The following is a 17,522-nucleotide window of genomic DNA, read 5'->3' as shown; positions in this document are numbered from 1 at the left end:
CAAAGATTGCCGCTGGACCACCTTATCCGCGAGGATTTTCTCTTCCTTGGGCGGCATTGTCGGCGAGCACACAAACACGGGAAACGTACGGAAACGGTAGCAAATCGAAACGGATCTCCTTCCCGGCGCGAGCTACTCGTTTCTTCGCGAAACCGAACCGGCGAGGCGAACACACAATCGAACGAATCAGATCCTTCCCGTCGCGGTGTATTGGCCTTCGCGACGAAGAAATCGACGGGAGAGGGTTGTTTTAATCGAACGTATTGCTCCTTCCCGTCGCGAACAGACCCAATCCTACGCGGCAACACAATCAAGGGCGCGAGCGGTTTCCACTTGAATTGTGTACCGTTTCCCACCAATTGCCACAATGACTTAACAAATTCGGAAAAAAGTCACCCAACTTTCGTCAACCAAATGAAGTTGAATTCAATTTGGTTGGAATTATCTTTCAATTTAATTGCTACCACAAGCCACATGCATATAACTGGAACTGACTCACCGGATTGTTGTTGCAGATGTCTCTCCAATCCTAGTAGTGATATTAGCACCACCACACACCGGCAAACAGCTTCCCGACAACAGCTTTGATCGAAGAGGACGCTTTACCAGCGTCGAAAATGGCTTCGATGACGACGGCAATTGGGGGTTCAATCACCTGCTTGATGACCGCAGATGAACCCAAGATGGTCACAAAATGTCTTCTCCTGCACCAACAGAGTAGTGTCCGCCTTGACACTCTCTCAAGCGGAAAAGTTCTTCCACGAAACACACCAAATTTTCTTCGTCCACTAATCGATCGCTTTGATTACGGGCTCATCAATTAGCCAACAACGTGTTGCTATCGAGCGCGCGCAATATCACTTTCACTGCGATCGTTTTGTTTCTCTCCACACACTATCGAGGTGTACCCGCCTTGGTAGCAACCTCCGAGCGCGATGGCGCTTGCTTGCCAATGTACAATGGCCACACAATTGACTAGCGTGTATGGTCAGCACTTTGTTCTTCACCGGCACTTTATAGCACTTTCCGACCGCGGTTTGGCCTTCGATCCAGCTCAAAGGACCAAAAATGTTCGAGCGCGAAATTTCCGGTAATCGAAGGACTTTCTTCGCTGCCTTAGCAGCCACCGAAAAGCACTAAGTCCAGTAACAAACACACGCGGGAGTACTGACCAGGGGCTTGGGTCGCCACAAGCCCTTTGTGTCCAGGAAAACGCACTTATTCTTCAAAGGTAGGCCCAAAGAAGCTCGTCCACCTTTTCACTAAGGTCCGACCGAAGCACTCGACTATAACACCACCAAAATTTCCACCGCGAAAGGGTAATTGCCACCGCAATAAATTTTCTTCCCACTTGACCGTGATAGATAGCGAACAACAACACCGAGATCGACCGTACGTCCGTTTGACTTCGTATATTATTTGGAACTAACTGATAGGTACAATTTGTGCACATTCGCTTTGTGCTATTCTTACGAATAGTCCACCAACAGTGGACAGTGGCTGCAGTGCCTTTGCACTCTCTCACTGCTGACGAGAGCAGCGATGAGACGATTTAGTTGGGGGGATTATAGTACAAAATGGGACAGTCTAATATATTTTAATTGATGGTACTTGGGTCCGACTCCAACAGTTAGTTACACCCAGGTTTTTCTACGCGGATGGAATTCATTAATTGATCGGTTAATCTGAACTTTCACAACTTTTAAAATGCTATCTTAATTTTCTTTGATTTTTTTGTGATTTTTTACGTGGGGTTAACTCACGCTGAAGGTCTTAATCGACTAAAACCAAACCGTGTAAAAAAAACCTGGGTGTATTAGTTATTTGTTATGACTTTCAAGTGTGCACTCATTCAGTTGCTCATTTGCTACCGTCGCTGGCAGACGTATCGCAGCACGTTGTTCTCGAACAGCACCATAAAGCGGTAGCTATTGTTTTCGGTTTGTTTTCTAGATTTCTCTCGTTCGTATGCCATGTGCGAAATGATTGTGAATACGGTGCAGTTTCGGTTCCCACCTTCAGCTCCCCGTCCGACATGGGTTGAGATAGCAGCCTTTGTTCGACAACTTGGCACGGATGTATCACATATGGAAACAGTGTATAGAACAGCAATGGATAGATCGCTGTTTATTAAATTCGTTTCGGAAGATGTTATGCGAAATGCGTTGATCAGGAACAAGGAGCCCCGAAAGTTTGCTTATTCGAATGGAAATTCCGTGGAAGTTCATATGGTCGCGGCAGGTAGTAAAATCCAATACATTCGTGTGTTTGATTTGCCGCCTGAACTACCGGACAACGATTTAGAAAAACGCCTTAGTGAATACGGGAAAGTGGAAAATATTATCCGGGAGAAATTCCCACAGGATTTGGGGTTGGACCACATGTTCACCGGAATTAGAGGAGTTTTCATTGATATGAATAAGGAAGTTCCCCCTTCACTTCAACTAAACAATTGGACGGCACGGATATATTATCCGAATTTACGGAATAAGTGCTTTGTGTGTCAAGCAGAAGGGCACCGAAAAGATTCGTGTCCAAAATTGAGGAACAGGATCCAAAAAGAAAAGAAGGATAACAGGCAATTAAGGGAAGGCGAGAAGAAAACCTATTCGGATGTTGTGATTGGATTTTAATTAAGAGTAGCTGAACAACCAAACGTTGAAGTTTCGGAGAACGACGTGATAGAAGTAGTAGCGGAGGGAGTGGTTGAGTTGGAGTCTAGCCCAGCAAAAACGATAACCCAACAGGCGGAAATTTCTATTCCATACTCAATGGTAGAGAGGGAGAAGATGGCGGAGACCATGAGTTTCAAGAACAAAACTGATCGGATATGGTTCGTGAAAAAGGCGATATTGGGATACACGGATTACGTAAATTCGCTGAAGACGGAGGAGAAGGAGCAACAAAAGTCATCAACGAGTCAACGGAGGGATCGAGCAGCTGAGGTTACAGCCATAGACCGGTCGCCTCCGAAAAAGATCTCTCGTAAGGATGTTTCACACCGCACGTCTGACACATCTTCAGATTAATATAATGTAAATTAATTGATTTCGGCTCCGTAGAGTTTTTTTATAAAACAGCTGAGCCTACTAAATAAACGACTTAAAAAAAAAGTGTACACTCATTAATAAATCTCGGGAACTTTTTCAAATCGGCGTATGTAACATTTTGATCAAGCTGAGAAAATGAGCTTGAAAGTTTTCAAAATTCATTTTTATTCCTATTTAGAAACTAATCATTTTTATTGCAATTGAATACACCTCAACGATACATTATAAAAAGGTTCATCGTCACTGACCCTGAAATCTGCACTGCGAAATGTTCACTTCAGTTATTTTGATAAAAATATATGTTACAACGTTCTGCAACAGATAAATCACATACGTCGTTTTTATACGTCAGCATGACCGAGGTCATGCTACTTTCGTCGAAATGTTACGCTGCTCCGTACGCTGCATTGTTGATACGTCGAAATGTTGCGTCAAGTTGAAACGTTTCACGCACATGCGACAAAAAAATTGCAACACTTACAACACGACGTAACAACATTTGCTGCAGAAAAACAACGTAAAATGTTTTTCTCAACGAAAATCAGAATATTTGAGCAACATGCTTAATTTTAAAATCAGTGATGAAAAAGTACAAGCAGGCGCACGTTTTAAACTATTTAGTTGTTCAAAAAAACTTTTTAAAGTACATTTTCTGCTAAGCGGTGTATGTGCAATATTTTCAACAATGATGTTACACCGTTTTGCAAAAAATTGATTAACATTTTTAAAAACACATTTTCATGTAGCTTTGAAGATATACACATTTTTAGATGAATTTGATGCCATATGCTGTTGAAAACGGGTTTGTTTACAATTTGCGACATACGCCGTTTTGAAAAAGTACCCGAGAAATAATGGCCTACATTCTAATAAATTTTATGAATTCTAATCAAATATTATTTACCTTTGCTATTTTATTAGTATGGGTGAAGTTCATCACTTAACACATTCAATTGAATATTGCATTTATTATCATGATAATTATAATATTAGAGTAACGATACCAATAGTGGAGGTATTAGTAGATCCAAAAAAGATTTTTTTTAATTGGTAATTATGGGAAATTTACAGCTTTAATATCTTAGCCAATAGATAAATTAATGAATTTGCTAACAAAAAAGAGATTGATGTCATTTAAAGTCAACAACTGCCAAATATTGCTTGCGCCACTAATGGGTACACTATTCCTTTAGTGGCGGTAAAAATTAATTTTGGTTCTCATAGTGATGCTATCCATTGATTTCTTATGAGACTCGACACTATTGGTACAGTTGCACCACTATAGGTGCAAGGGAGTCAATTTTATTAGGGAAAATTATTGTTTTCAATAGTTTTTCAAAATAAATCTTAGGATAAGTTGCATACAACAGTATATTTAAAGCACGACGGATCAACTGAAACCATCGCCAAGTGTATAATTATGATAAATCTCATTAAAACCCCACTACCTCCACTATTGGTGCTACCTCCACTAAGGGTACGGTTACTCTATTGAGTATGATAAATCTGTTAGTTTACACTGTGTATATAATATCTCAACACACCATATGACACAGCTTTGGCATTGAGCGCTATTGAGTATTGAAATCTAAAAAGTTTTTGTAATTGTTTGAACAATAACATGAGCTTTATCATTTATTTCCATGTATGAAATCAAGAACCGGTAACGAAAACCTATGTAATCAAATAAACAAATCATATATTTTCAGTCGCTGCATCTGAGCGTGTGTTTCTATGTGTGGATCATGAAAGCTCTGAATGAGATTATGCTGCATACTTACAGGCGAGTTTCATTAATGTATCCACACTAGTAAGCTTCACGAACCACTGTTGCCCCGTGTCAAGTCGTCTCGTCCATCTGCGATGGCGGTTGTGATTAATATATTGTCTATCCGGAAGAAAGCGGAAGAAAGCTAGAACGCTTTTTATACCGAAGTTGGATTTTTCTCATGATACAGGCAACTTACCCAACTTCGGAAGTAGTGCGCTGGATTCGCCTAAAGATGCGGTAAACAACGCATCAATTAGTTTGACAGATAAAACTTCGGAAGAAAGTTCGGTACGGAAGTCCCGACTTCTGAATTCTAAGTTGGTGCCACGCCGACAATATTGTTACTGGATTTTATGACTAATAATTGATTAGATCGGAATGCTGTTATCTCTCCCATTATGTCATATAATGAGAATTATGAAACCTATCTTTGACGTAATATAAATCGTACTTTAGCTCACATGTAGATTTCAACGCAAATAAATATCGCATTTTTTCTATTAGGGTGAACATATTTTTGAACGATTTCAACCCGCAAACACTCAAGAGAGGATTGAAACATGTAATGTATTGATGTTATTATAAATTCAGTAGAAAATCGAATTATAGCCGCTATTGAAATTGGATTTTTCTCACAATCCATACGTTAAACCTAATTTCGGAAGTAGTGCGCTGTATAGCACATCACCAAATGAAAACAGCGCACCACTTCCGATGTTAGGTTTAACGTACGAATTGTGAGAAAAATCCAACTTTGTTAGCGGCTATAATTCGGATTTGCACTGAATTGATAATATATCGGCTAAAGTATTCTAGTAAGTTAAACTTTGAATGGCTTTCACGCGTCCTATGAGATCATGAACAGTGTTGTTTTTATCACTTCTAATGCGCTTTTCCAATTGTTTTTCATAATTCGCTGGAAATGAAACAAAATGGGCTTTAGTTCTCATTGAATTCAAAAATTTTAATTAAAAAAATGACTTCAAGAGAAATAATCATTTTTAGTCAAATAAGGATTTGACATTAGATGAAGACTTGTGTTTTACCAGAGATGAGTAGATAAGCTAGATTTCTTTATACTGATATTTGATAAAACACATATTTGAACGAAAACGAGAATACCCTATGGGGTTCGATGGAATGTCGAAAATTTTGACTGTATTTGAGCGAAACTACGTTCAATATCTAAAGCTTTTAACTCTTGATTTGTAAAACATTAATAAATTAAAGAATATCTCTCTTCATTATCTCTTCATACCACAGGATGGTTCATACCAGCAGAAACTAGTCGCACCGAGTAGCGAAACAGGCCAGAAGCGCACCCTTCAGGACTTGTTGGAGGACTTTTCCACACCTGTCCGGAAAGCAGGTAAGAGTTTTTAACTTCCCTTCTACTTAATCACTTCGCTCGACTTGCGTTTGGTGGGAAACGTTGCCGTACACAGGACATGACCATGAATGCATACACGAGAAGCCTAAAACAGGAAAAAGGACAATTTGTCCTTGTTTGCTTTCCCTTTTGGTTGTTTAGGTACCCTGCCGCGTCAGTCAAACAGAAAGGTGCCGAATCTTAACGCTTCTTGTAACACGCTGCGGCGACCGCCGCCGCCGCCGCTGGGGACCGTTCGCCACCTTGCTCTTTGTCGTTCGGTTTGCTTCCCATGATGCGTGCCTTTGCATATATAGCAGACAGCGCAGGGCTATTTGTCTTTATGTGCACGCATATGCTAATGGCGTTTGATTTTCGGAAATTTTATTTTTCCTCTGTTCGAGAATAGAAGCAACGATCATCGGTCAAGGTGTGATTCTAGGAAGCGGATTTATTTCGGCGAACTTGAATGATTGAGTAGGGCCAGGTGTATTCGAGAGTAAGTTTCTCATGAATTTACGGCACCCGAAATGTTTGCATTGTTTTTAAGTATTTGGATAAATTCAAGTTTCCGGTATACATACAACAGTGCATTCTAAAAGTAAAATTAATTCTTTATGGGTCTCATGATTATCCGGAGCTCCGCGGTAAACCGTTGCTACATACTAAGAAATCGAATCTCAGTTCTGGTCCAGGAAAATTGCCGCCTCGTAGTATTCATTAAGCACTTCCACAGTTATTAACTGCAAGGTTTCTAATCCAAGTTACCATTTTTGCATTTGCATATCATGAGGCTAACACGATGATATTTTTATGCCCAGGAAGTCGAGACAATTTCCAAACCGAAAATTGCCTGGACCGGCACCGGGAATCTAACCCAGCTACCCTCAGCATGGTCTTGCTTTGTGCCCGCGCATCTTACCGCGCGGCTAAGGAGGGCCCATGACTTACCAGAGTATAAGAAAAGAATGTCTTGAATTTTATGCGATCGTCATTTCGTTGAAAACAGCAGTTTGAACTTGAAGTTAATTTACAGTTTTTTTGTCAACATCCTGAGCATGTCGGGACAGTATCAAGTTACATCAAGCTGTTAGAATTCAGCCACTAAAAAATCTCTTTTCTCGAGGCCAGTAAACGAAAGTAATTTCTACTCAATTGTCAAATATTTAAACTAGGGGAAATGACGGCTTTGGCAGGTTTTGTTCTATTATTGTCAGGGGGGTTTTTGTTGACCAATTTTCATGAAATATGGCCACAATATTTGATATGCAAAGAATGTTTAGGCCAAATTTAAGCATAATTAGTTATAAAAATGGGCCTCCTTAGCCGTGCGGTAAGACGCGCGGCTACAAAGCAAGACCATGCTGAGGGTGGCTGGGTTCGATTCCCGGTGCCGGCCTAGGCAATTTTCGGATTGAAAATTGTCTCGACTTCCCTGGGCATAAAAGTATCATCGTGCTAGCCTCATGATACGAATGCAAAAATGGTAACCTGGCTTAGAAACCTCGCAATTAATAACTGTGGAAGTGCTCAATGAACACTAAGCTGCGAGGCGGCTCTGTCCCAGTGTGGAGATGTAATGCCAATAAGAAGAAGAAGAAGAAGAAGAAGTTATAGAAAACCCCCTCAAAAATAATAGAAAAGAACCTACCAAATCCGTCATTCCCCCTATTTAATAAACTAGTTTAAACGTTGAAATTTTTAGTGATTTTTCATTTGGTTTAAAACTTACATCCACAATGAAATTATTTTCTAACTAAATACGCGTTGGATTGGAGTATCCGGTTCGTTAGCTATTATCCAATTGATAATAATAGCATAAACAGGCGAGGCGTATTGTAAGTGAAATTAGCCTGCTGCTGGTCATGAAATACCAGGAAGTATGAAATGGGTCAATGAATCAGCAAAAGAGCTAACACCCGTACTCAATGATGTTAAAGAATTGCATAAGCTTTTGCTTTCTGTGCAAGTGGAAAGTGGGAACAATTTTTACAAAAAAAAAATTCGCGAATATTTCACTTTAATTTTATTTCTCGTTCGAGAGGGAGGTGTGGTGGGCTATTGGTAGATTCACAAATAAATAGATAGTAACTTGGATAGAACTACTTGTGATGAAAATTTCCTTGAATTGGACTTCAAATTCTGAAACAACAGAGTGTTTTCCGTAACGAGTGTTGATCAATATTTCTACAATTTAATAAATTATTTTTTAGGATTCGTGAAAATCATTTGGGTGGAATACTCATCGAAAATTCTTAGGAAAATTTATTATCACACTTAAAATAGATTTCGTTGCTCGGTATTTTTATGACGAAAAACTACGGTGAACATGAAATATTACAGTACGATCGATTGACAAAATTTATTTGACCGAATATTGGTAAAACATTACCGAACAAACTGTAATTCCAAAATTATCTGACAGAATTTGGTATTAAATGTTACAGACAGGGCTGATAATAGTCGTTCTCGTCATCTGGAGATAGCGAAAAAATATAGTCTTCGTCATAACATTGCACAACGCAACACCTATTCGTTTTCTTCGCGCAACATGCCTACCACGACGATAGTCGCGCAGCCAAAAGTTGAGACGATTTTGGTTTGGTCGTCATTGTAGATGGACTGGTTAAAAACATAATGGCGTCTCAAATAAACAAAAAGTAAGACTTTTGGTAACATAAATGTATTGATAACATTTATAACGCCTTCGTACGTTACTTAAAATTCATTATTACAAAGAATTAATAAAAATCTTTGCATGGCAGCTGCCGCTTGAAGAATGATGGTATGAAGTCTTCGTTCTTCGATATCGTCATGACGATTTGGTTGCACGACGAAAGCATACGTCGTGTACGTCATCGACGAGGCATCGAGTAGCAATGAAGACACTACAACTCGTCGCTACTGTGGCATTTCGTGCTGCGACGATAACTATTGTCAGCCCTGGTTACAGATTGTTCCGTAAAATAGAGTTATTGCCATACATGGTAAAATAAATACCGGACAAACTGCAGAACAAATTCTATATTAGCGAACTCCGATAATAATTCTTTGAAATGTCAAACTGTCAAGGCCATTTATTTATGTTTAATCGTGCGCGTAGTTTAAAATAATATGTCGTTTACCAAGACGAGTTCCATTGGAATTACTTCCCAACTAACGTACTATTCCCTTCCAGTGCGCTTATAAAGATGCAGAGGATTCCTCGGTCTCTTGTAGCAATGAATGTCGAACTAATTTTTGTCCCCTAATCCTAATTGACTGTGAGGACGTGGCCGGCATCGTTCTTCTTCTTCATCTTATTGGCACTACATCCCCACACTGGCACAGAGCCGCCTCGCAGCTTAGTGTTCATTAAGCACTTCCACAGTTATTAACTGCGAGGTTTCTAAGCCAAGTTACATTTTTGCATTCGTATATCATTAGGCTAACACGATAATACTTTTATGCCCAGAGACAATTTCCAATCCAAAAATTGCATAGACCGACACTAGATTGCAACCCTCAGTATGGATGCTGGGTCATTAGGCCGAATGAGAAATGGGGAATGAGGAAGAAGGAAAAAGGAAAAAGGAGGAAGAAGTAAGAAGGAGATGGAGGAAGAAGTAAGAAGGAAGATGGAGGAAGGAAGAAGGAAGGAGAAATAAAAAAGAAGGAAGAAGAAAGAAGAAAGAAGGAAGAAGGAAAATTGAAAAAAGAAAAAGAAGGAAGAAGAAATAAGGAAGTCGGGAGAAAAAAGCAGGTAAATGATAAACGGCTACTTAGTCTTCGTTTAGTAAAACAAGTATGTTATTTACACAACGTTTCGGCACTTATTTTTCCCCTGAGGAAGACATAATCCCCATGTCAAAATTTAAATAACATACTCGTTTTACTAAATGAAGACTGAGTATCCGTTTTTACTAAAATACAAAAGAAACAGTCGCCACACAAACAGTTTTTACAAACTTTATTACCGTGTTTTAGAATTTCCGTTAAAATCCAAATTTCTCGTTGAAATATAATTTTTGAACGAAGAAGGGCCGTTTGACAGAAAGACATTTGGCCGAAAGCCAAATGTTGTTTGGTCAAATATGGCATTTGACCGAACAAACCATGTAGCCGAAGCTCATCTAGCCTGAAATTGTTTACAATTTCGGTCTAACCATTTTCGACCCAACAACTGTTTCGGACAAACGTTTACATAATTCCGCCAAATTGAATTCGGCTTACCGTGTTATTCGGCCAAGCGACATTTGAACAAATGGCTTCTCATCGAATTACTTTCGACCAACCGACAGAAAGGGCCATTTGGCCGAAAGGTGTTTGGCCAAATAAATCATTAGACCCATTTGGCCCAAAATGTCATTCAACGAAATGGATACACGACCGAAAATATTGTTTGGTCATTTGGCTATAATACCAAAAATACCGTTTGCCGAAAAGGTCATTTGACCGAAATGGCCATCTGACCATTTAGTCGTATGATCCATTCGGCCAAACTACCCTTTCTGTCAACCGACCATTACGACCAAACGGCATTTTCGGAGTTGACTCATTCAGCCAATCGACCATTTCGGCCAACAACCTGCTAGAGACGGTTTTTCCGGCCGAATTACGCTTTGGCCAAATGAAATTTTTGGTCAAACTGATCTTCATTTATAACCATTCCGCACGAAATGTCTTTCCGTCGAATGATTTTCAGCCAAACGACCCTTTCCCATTTTTTAGTAATTTTCTGAAGAATTTCCGAAGAATTTCCTATAAGCAAAACAAAGAATATCTCGTAGAAATTCAACAGCTTTTCGTAAAAATTTAATTATTGAATGTTTAAATTATGAACCCTGGCGGACCCAGCTATTGTTATTTGGTGGGGCACCTCTTGGTGCAAGAATAATAACCGTTGAGAACAATGGTGTGATTGCATCGTGTGGTGCCCCACCTCTGTCTCCGCCAGTGATTCTGAAAAGGTTTAGTGGTAATTCCAGAAAATTCCTCATGGAAATTTTGAAAAGTTTTCTTCACGCGGAGTAAAATCTTGTACGATTGAAACAACTGCTTCGTTTGTTGCATCAATCAACGAGGGCTTTGTTGTTTCAATCTTCAAATTTGTAGTTTCAAAACGGATTCATCGTTTTATTCAAACGAACTTCATTGTTTTTTTTTTTCAATCGTGCATCGTGTGACTTAAACAATAATAATTTCGTTCTTATGACTTATGACTCGATTCTGTTGTAATCACTTTTTCCTTTTTTGTTGATATGATAATAGTCGATAAAGTAGTTTCGCAGAAATTTCGTTAGTAAAAACAACCATGTATATTGTTGTTCTTATGTATTATTTGCAGGGTTCATACTTTTCGTTTCGGTGAGACAAAAACAAGTGATTTTCGGGCTAAGGAGAATCTTTTTGGCAGTCTGTGGCGAGAAAAAGAAACGAAAACCGTGCCTACTTGATGAAATTATTTTTTCGGTTCATCATTCTTACGCCTCACTCATTTTTTCGCGAAATTTTTCAGTGTGCGTCTATAAAAGAAGTTAGGACCGCAATGGGATTTGAACCTAGAACACCAACGAAAATAGCATTGGGTTGCGCTCATTTTAGCCCTACCTCCACGTTGACTGCTTGTTGGGATAGGTATTTATTCCATAAAGGCTACTTTTGTTTCCATTGGTACAAAGGCACGAAAAAGATTAAAAATATAAGAAAACAAGCCAATCAACTTTTCGCGGCTCGAACAGTAAGGGACAAATAGCTATCTCTAATCAGGCCTTTTTTTTCTTTCCCGCAAAATGATTTCTCGGTGAAAATCTGCGTGAGTGAGCATTACGATCCCTAATTATTTGACAGTGATAGCGGGAAAGCATGGTTAAAACAAATGTATACGAGGGTTGAATCCACTAGACTGTGTCTGTTAAAAAATTCTAACTGCCAGAGGCAATTGAAATGTGTTAATAATAACTAAAAATATGACATAGCAAATAAGGATGATAGTGTTAAGACAACACGGAACACCTAGTCTAAGAGATGAATGCATGTATTAGATAATTAGCAAATAAAATTAGTTAAAAAAAAAGCTGTGTCTGTTAGTGAGTTCAAGAAACAAACCATTGAAATAACCCAATGAACTATCGTATGTACCGTATGGTTGATTCAACCCTATTTGTGGTTGTATCAACAATAAATACTGTTATTGTTGCAAAATCCGGTTGATTTTAACACACTTTTATCTATGTAGAAATTGGAAAAAACATGCAAATTCCATTAAATTTCCTAAGTAACTTCGAAACAGCTTTCCGCTAAAACTCTGAAGATTTTTCCGTGAAAACTCTGGATTATTTACAGAATTTTCATATTTTGCAGAATTTTCTGTGTATATTTCGAAAATTATTAAACGGAAATTCAGAAAAACTTTCCGTGGATATTCTGAACATTCTACTATAGAAATTTGGATCATTTTCTCGTAGAAATTCTTAAGATTTTTTCACTAATAATTTTCCTTGCAATTCTAAAGAGCTTCCCTTGAAAATTCCAAAGATTTCTCGAAACTTCAAAGTAGTTCCCGTGAAAAATTCGAAAATGATTTCCAAATGAATATTTTTGAAAAAGCTTAGTAAATTTTGTGGGGAAGTTTATGAGACTTTTACCGTGAAATTCTAAAGATTCTTCCGTTAAGGGGGAACACAGAGAACACAACACTACACAAATCCGTATTTTTTTTTTAAATGAGTGGTTGTGTTATTTCTCTGTATTGCACTACCACAATCACAATTTCCTGAAGGACGGAAAGAGACAGACGGTGGTAAACCATTCAGAGAGCTTTTTTCATCGCCCATTTTTTCTTGAGCCTTAATGTCTTTATAATATAAAAAAATGCAATAAAAAATTGCCACGCCGAATCACGCCGCCGCCGCCGGACAGAATTCTGACAAACGTCGCCGGCGACGGTTTTTGGTCCGGCGCACACAACTCCAAAGCATGTACAGTAAGAATAGCGTTCTAGTCACAAAGAATCTATTCATTTGGTGAGCTATGCATATTTGTTGTTTCACGGCCAATCACGATTAGACCTGTGCGCCGATTAAAAATTTATAGGCGGCGGCGTGATACATCGTTTTCAGCCAGCGGCGTGGGTCGCCGTGAGCCTGTTCCATGCATTAGAAATTCTCCGAAGCTCTTCCACAAATTCCACGGTAAATTTCACCAGGAAAGTTCCGGAAGCTTTCCGAAAGTTGCTCAAGGATCTGCTCTAAAAGTTCCCCCAGGAATTCTTCCGAAAGTTGCTCCAGGAATTCACTCTGAAGTTCCTCCGGGAATGTCTCCGAATGTTCCTCAAGGATACTTACTGGGGGTCCGCGACGTTAGGCATAAGGACGTTAGGCATAAGTACGTTAGGCATAATAGACATTAAGCATAACGGACGTTAGGCATAATGGACGTAAGGCATAATTCTGCCTTCTTTATATCATAGGCTGTTCTTTGGGTCATTTTATGCCTAACGCCCATTATGCCTAACGTACATTATGCCTAACGTCTTTATGCCTAACGGGGTATACCCCTTACTTGATACTTGATGGGCTACAGCTTTTCGATGAACCTACGCCGAATGTAGCATCCTTCTCTACTGGACTCGATCCTGGGCCAATTGCTTCCAGTCGCCCTGAACGTTGAGCGCCCTCAGGTTCTCTTCAACTGCAAAAAGTCCATCGTATGCGGCTTTTCACGAAGCCTACGGCCTCTAATACCTCAAGGCATTCCTCCGGAAGTTCCTCCAGGAATTCCATCGTAAGTTCCTTCAGGAATTCCTCCGAAAGTTCTTTCAGGAATTTCTCTAGAAGCTCCTCCAGTAATTTCTCCCAAAGTTCATCCATAAATTCTTCCGGAAGTTTCTCCAGGAATGCCTCTGGAAGTTCCTCCGAATGTTTCTCCAATAATGTCTCCTGAAGTTTCTCCAGGAATTTCTCCTGAAGTTTCCCTCTGAAATTCACAAAGAATTTCACTGAACTCACCTCCCATGAGTTCTTTCGGAAAATTGTCCAGGAATTCTAAAAACAACTTCTTATGAAAATTAGATTGCGAAATCTAGATCTAGAAAATCGCACATTCCTCTAGGAATTGTTCCAAAAGTTAATCCTGCAATTCCTCCAAGGATATTAATTCTACAAGAATTTCTTAAGGAATACTTCCGAAAATTTCTCCATGAACTCCTTCAAAAATTCCTTCAAGAAATTCCTCTGGGAATCATTTAAGTAATTCTCCCGGTAGTTCCCGCGGAACCTTTTCCAGAATTTCTCCAAGTATTTGCCCAGAAATCCCTACAGGGTTTTTCCGGAAAATTCCCTTGCAAATTCTTCGACATACCATAAGGAAACTACTCCGGAAACTCTGCTGTTTTTCTTCAGAGACTTCTTTGGAAACTCTCCATGAATTCTCATAAAAATAACTTCAAGAATATCCCCAAAAATTTTTTGAAGAATTCTTTCACAAATATCTCTATATGTTTCCCTGGAAGTTTCTGTAGAAAATTCTTCAAGGTACTGCCCTGAGAAATTTTTCTTTCCTGAAGGATTCACGACGGAAGAGTTTCTATAGAAATTCTAGAAGAAAATTATTGAGTTTCCGAACAAATTTTAAATGACATTCTGTAATATGCTCAGACAGAAATATTCTAGTACGGATTGCCGAAAAAGTTTTAGGAGCAATTCCTTAAATTACTGAAGATTATTTCCCACAATTTCTTAATAACTGAATGTTAAGTGGATTTTGTGTGAACAAATATTGATTTGTTTGACCGAGCATGCATTGTAATATTTGTGATGCGCCCTCGGCTCGCTTTCAAATCGACTTCTATAAAAAGTTCTGGAGATATGTCAGCTTCCACACTGATATTCTTCCCTCCCCCCTTCATACGGGAGTTTGGCAGAAGGAAGGTCGTGCGATTTATACCATCACAAATATTGCCCTCCGCTCGCTTTCAAATCGACTTCTATAAAACATTCTTCAGTCCCGCTGATGCCATATCCTAACGGAACTATCAATTCTATACTTTCGCCTATAATTCTATCATGAACATGTACGTCTAAGTTTGGAAGATGATATTAGTATTTCCATATCATCCTCAAGGGATATTTAGAGAAATTCCCTTTTTTTGTCTGGTAAGCTTCCCAGGGAAGCTGTTCTCGTCCATAATTTTCCATAGCTCTACGCGATCTATACTGTCGTATGCCGCCTTGAAATAAACGAACAGGTGGTGCGTTGGGACCTGGTATTCACGGCATTTTTGAAGGATTTTCCGTACAGTAAATATCTGGTCCGTTGTCGAGCGGCCGTCAACGAAACCGGCTTGATAACTTCCCACGAACTCATTCGCTAATGGTGACGTCGAAAGATGATCTGGGATATCACTTTGTAGGCGGCATTAAGGATGGTGATCGCTCCAGTTTGTCGCCTTTCTTGTAGATGGGGCATATAACCCCTTCCTTCCACTCCTCCGGTAGCTGTTCAGTTTCCCAGATTCTGACTATCAATTTGTGCAGGCAAGTGGCTAGCTTTTCCGGGCTCATCTTGATGAGCTCAGTTCCGATACCATCCTTACCAGCTGCTTTATTGGTCTTTAACTGTTGGATGGCATCCTTAACTTCCCTCAAGGTGGGGGCTGGTTGGCTTCCATCGTCCGCTGAACTGACGTAGTCATCTCCTCCGCTGCCTTGACTTTCACTGCCTGTACTTTCAGCGCCATTCAAATGTTCCTCGTAGTGCTGCTTCCACCTTTCGATTACCACACGTTCGTCCGTCAAGATGCTCCTATCCTTATCCCGGCACATTTCGGCTCGCGGCACGAAGCCTTTGCGGGATGCGTTGAGCTTCTGGTAGAACTTGCGTGTTTCTTGCGAACGGCACAGCTGTTCCATCTCCTGGCACTCCGCTTCTTCAGGCGGCGTTTCTTCTCCTGAAAAAGGCGGCTCTGCTGTCTCTGCTTCCGTCCATAACGTTCCACGTTCTGCCGGGTACATTGCTGCAGCGCGACCGCCCGCGCTGCGTCCTTCTCCTCCAGAATCTGTCTGCACTCTTCGTCGAACCAATCGTTCCGTCGACTTCGTCCCACATACCCGACGTTGTTCTTCGCTGCGTCGTTAATGGCTGCTTTAACTTTATTCCAGCAGTCCTCAAGAGGGGCCCCATCGAGCTCATCCTCTTCCGGCAACGCTGTCTCGAGATGCTGCGCGTATACAGTGGCGATATCAGGTTGCTTCAGTCGCTCTAGGTCGTACCGCGGCGGTCGTCGGTACCGAATATTGTTGATGACGGATAGTTTTGGGCGTAGTTTAACCATCACCAGATAGTCCGGACGTCGATAATGTCGGAGAAGTGTCGTCCATCAATCAGAACGTGTCGATTTGTGATTTTGTCTGCAGTGGTGATCTCCAGGTGTACCGACACGGAAGGCTGTGTTGGAAGTAGGTGCTGCGAATGGCCATATTCTTGGTGGCAGCGAAATCAATTAGTCGTAGGCCGTTTTCGTTCGTCAGCCGGTGTGCGCTGAACTTCCCAATAGTCGGTCTAATCTCCTCCTCTTGGCCAACCTGAGCGTTCAAATCTCCTATGATCATTTTGACGTCGTGGCTTGGGCAGCTATCGTACTCACGTTCCAGCTGCGCGTAGAATGCGTCCTTATCAGCATCAGTGCTTCCGGAGTGTGGGCTATGGACGTTGATTATGCTGAAGTTGAAGAACCGGCCTTTGATCCTCAACCTGCACATTCTTTCATTGATCGGCCACCACCCGATCACGCGCCTTTGCATATCCTACATCACTATGAAAGCTGTTCCCAGCTCGTGTGTGTTACCGCAGCTCTGGTAGATGGTATGATTACGTCTAAACGTTTGCACCATTGATTCATTCCAACAAACTTCCTGCAGCGCTACGATGCCGAATCCACGGTCCTTGAGCACATCGGCGTATGCGTGTGCTCCCGATGAAGTTGAGAGATTTGCAGTTCCACGAACCGAGTTTCTAATCGCTAGTCCCTTTTCGTCGCAGTGGTCTTCGCCGATGGTTCCGGTCCGTACTCTTGTTGATTGTTCGTTGCTTATGGTTTTTTAAAGCCTGGCTTGCAGGGCCTGACACCAAACCCCCTAAATTTCCGGAGGACCATTTCTCCTTATTTCCGGTGGACCATGGTGCACAGTTTCACTTAGAGTCCCTCGCTGGCACTCGGACGATGATCAGCCGCCCCTAACATGGGGAACAGATGCTTTTGTAAGCCGTTCCCAACATGGAGAACAGACGGTAAGATTTGTACTCCGGAGAGAAGCAAATCCCCCTTTTCTGTCAGCATACGACCATAGTTCCC

At 40.6% G+C, this 17,522-nt stretch overlaps 1 protein-coding gene across 1 annotated transcript in view; it reads left to right on the top strand.

The window, feature by feature from the left end:
• Window positions 1-17,522, top strand: part of LOC134226397 (autophagy protein 5) — a 77,170-nt gene that overhangs the window by 18,803 nt on the left and 40,845 nt on the right. The window contains exon 4 of the mRNA XM_062707156.1: window positions 6,085-6,190. Coding sequence (XP_062563140.1) covers window positions 6,085-6,190 — 106 coding nt within the window. The remainder of the gene's footprint in view (window positions 1-6,084; window positions 6,191-17,522) is intronic.

The sequence above is a fragment of the Armigeres subalbatus genome, chromosome 3 (assembly GCF_024139115.2).
Source record: "Armigeres subalbatus isolate Guangzhou_Male chromosome 3, GZ_Asu_2, whole genome shotgun sequence".
In the NCBI taxonomy this organism is placed as follows: domain Eukaryota; kingdom Metazoa; phylum Arthropoda; class Insecta; order Diptera; family Culicidae; genus Armigeres; species Armigeres subalbatus.
This window is presented reverse-complemented; position numbering and strand designations above follow the sequence as displayed.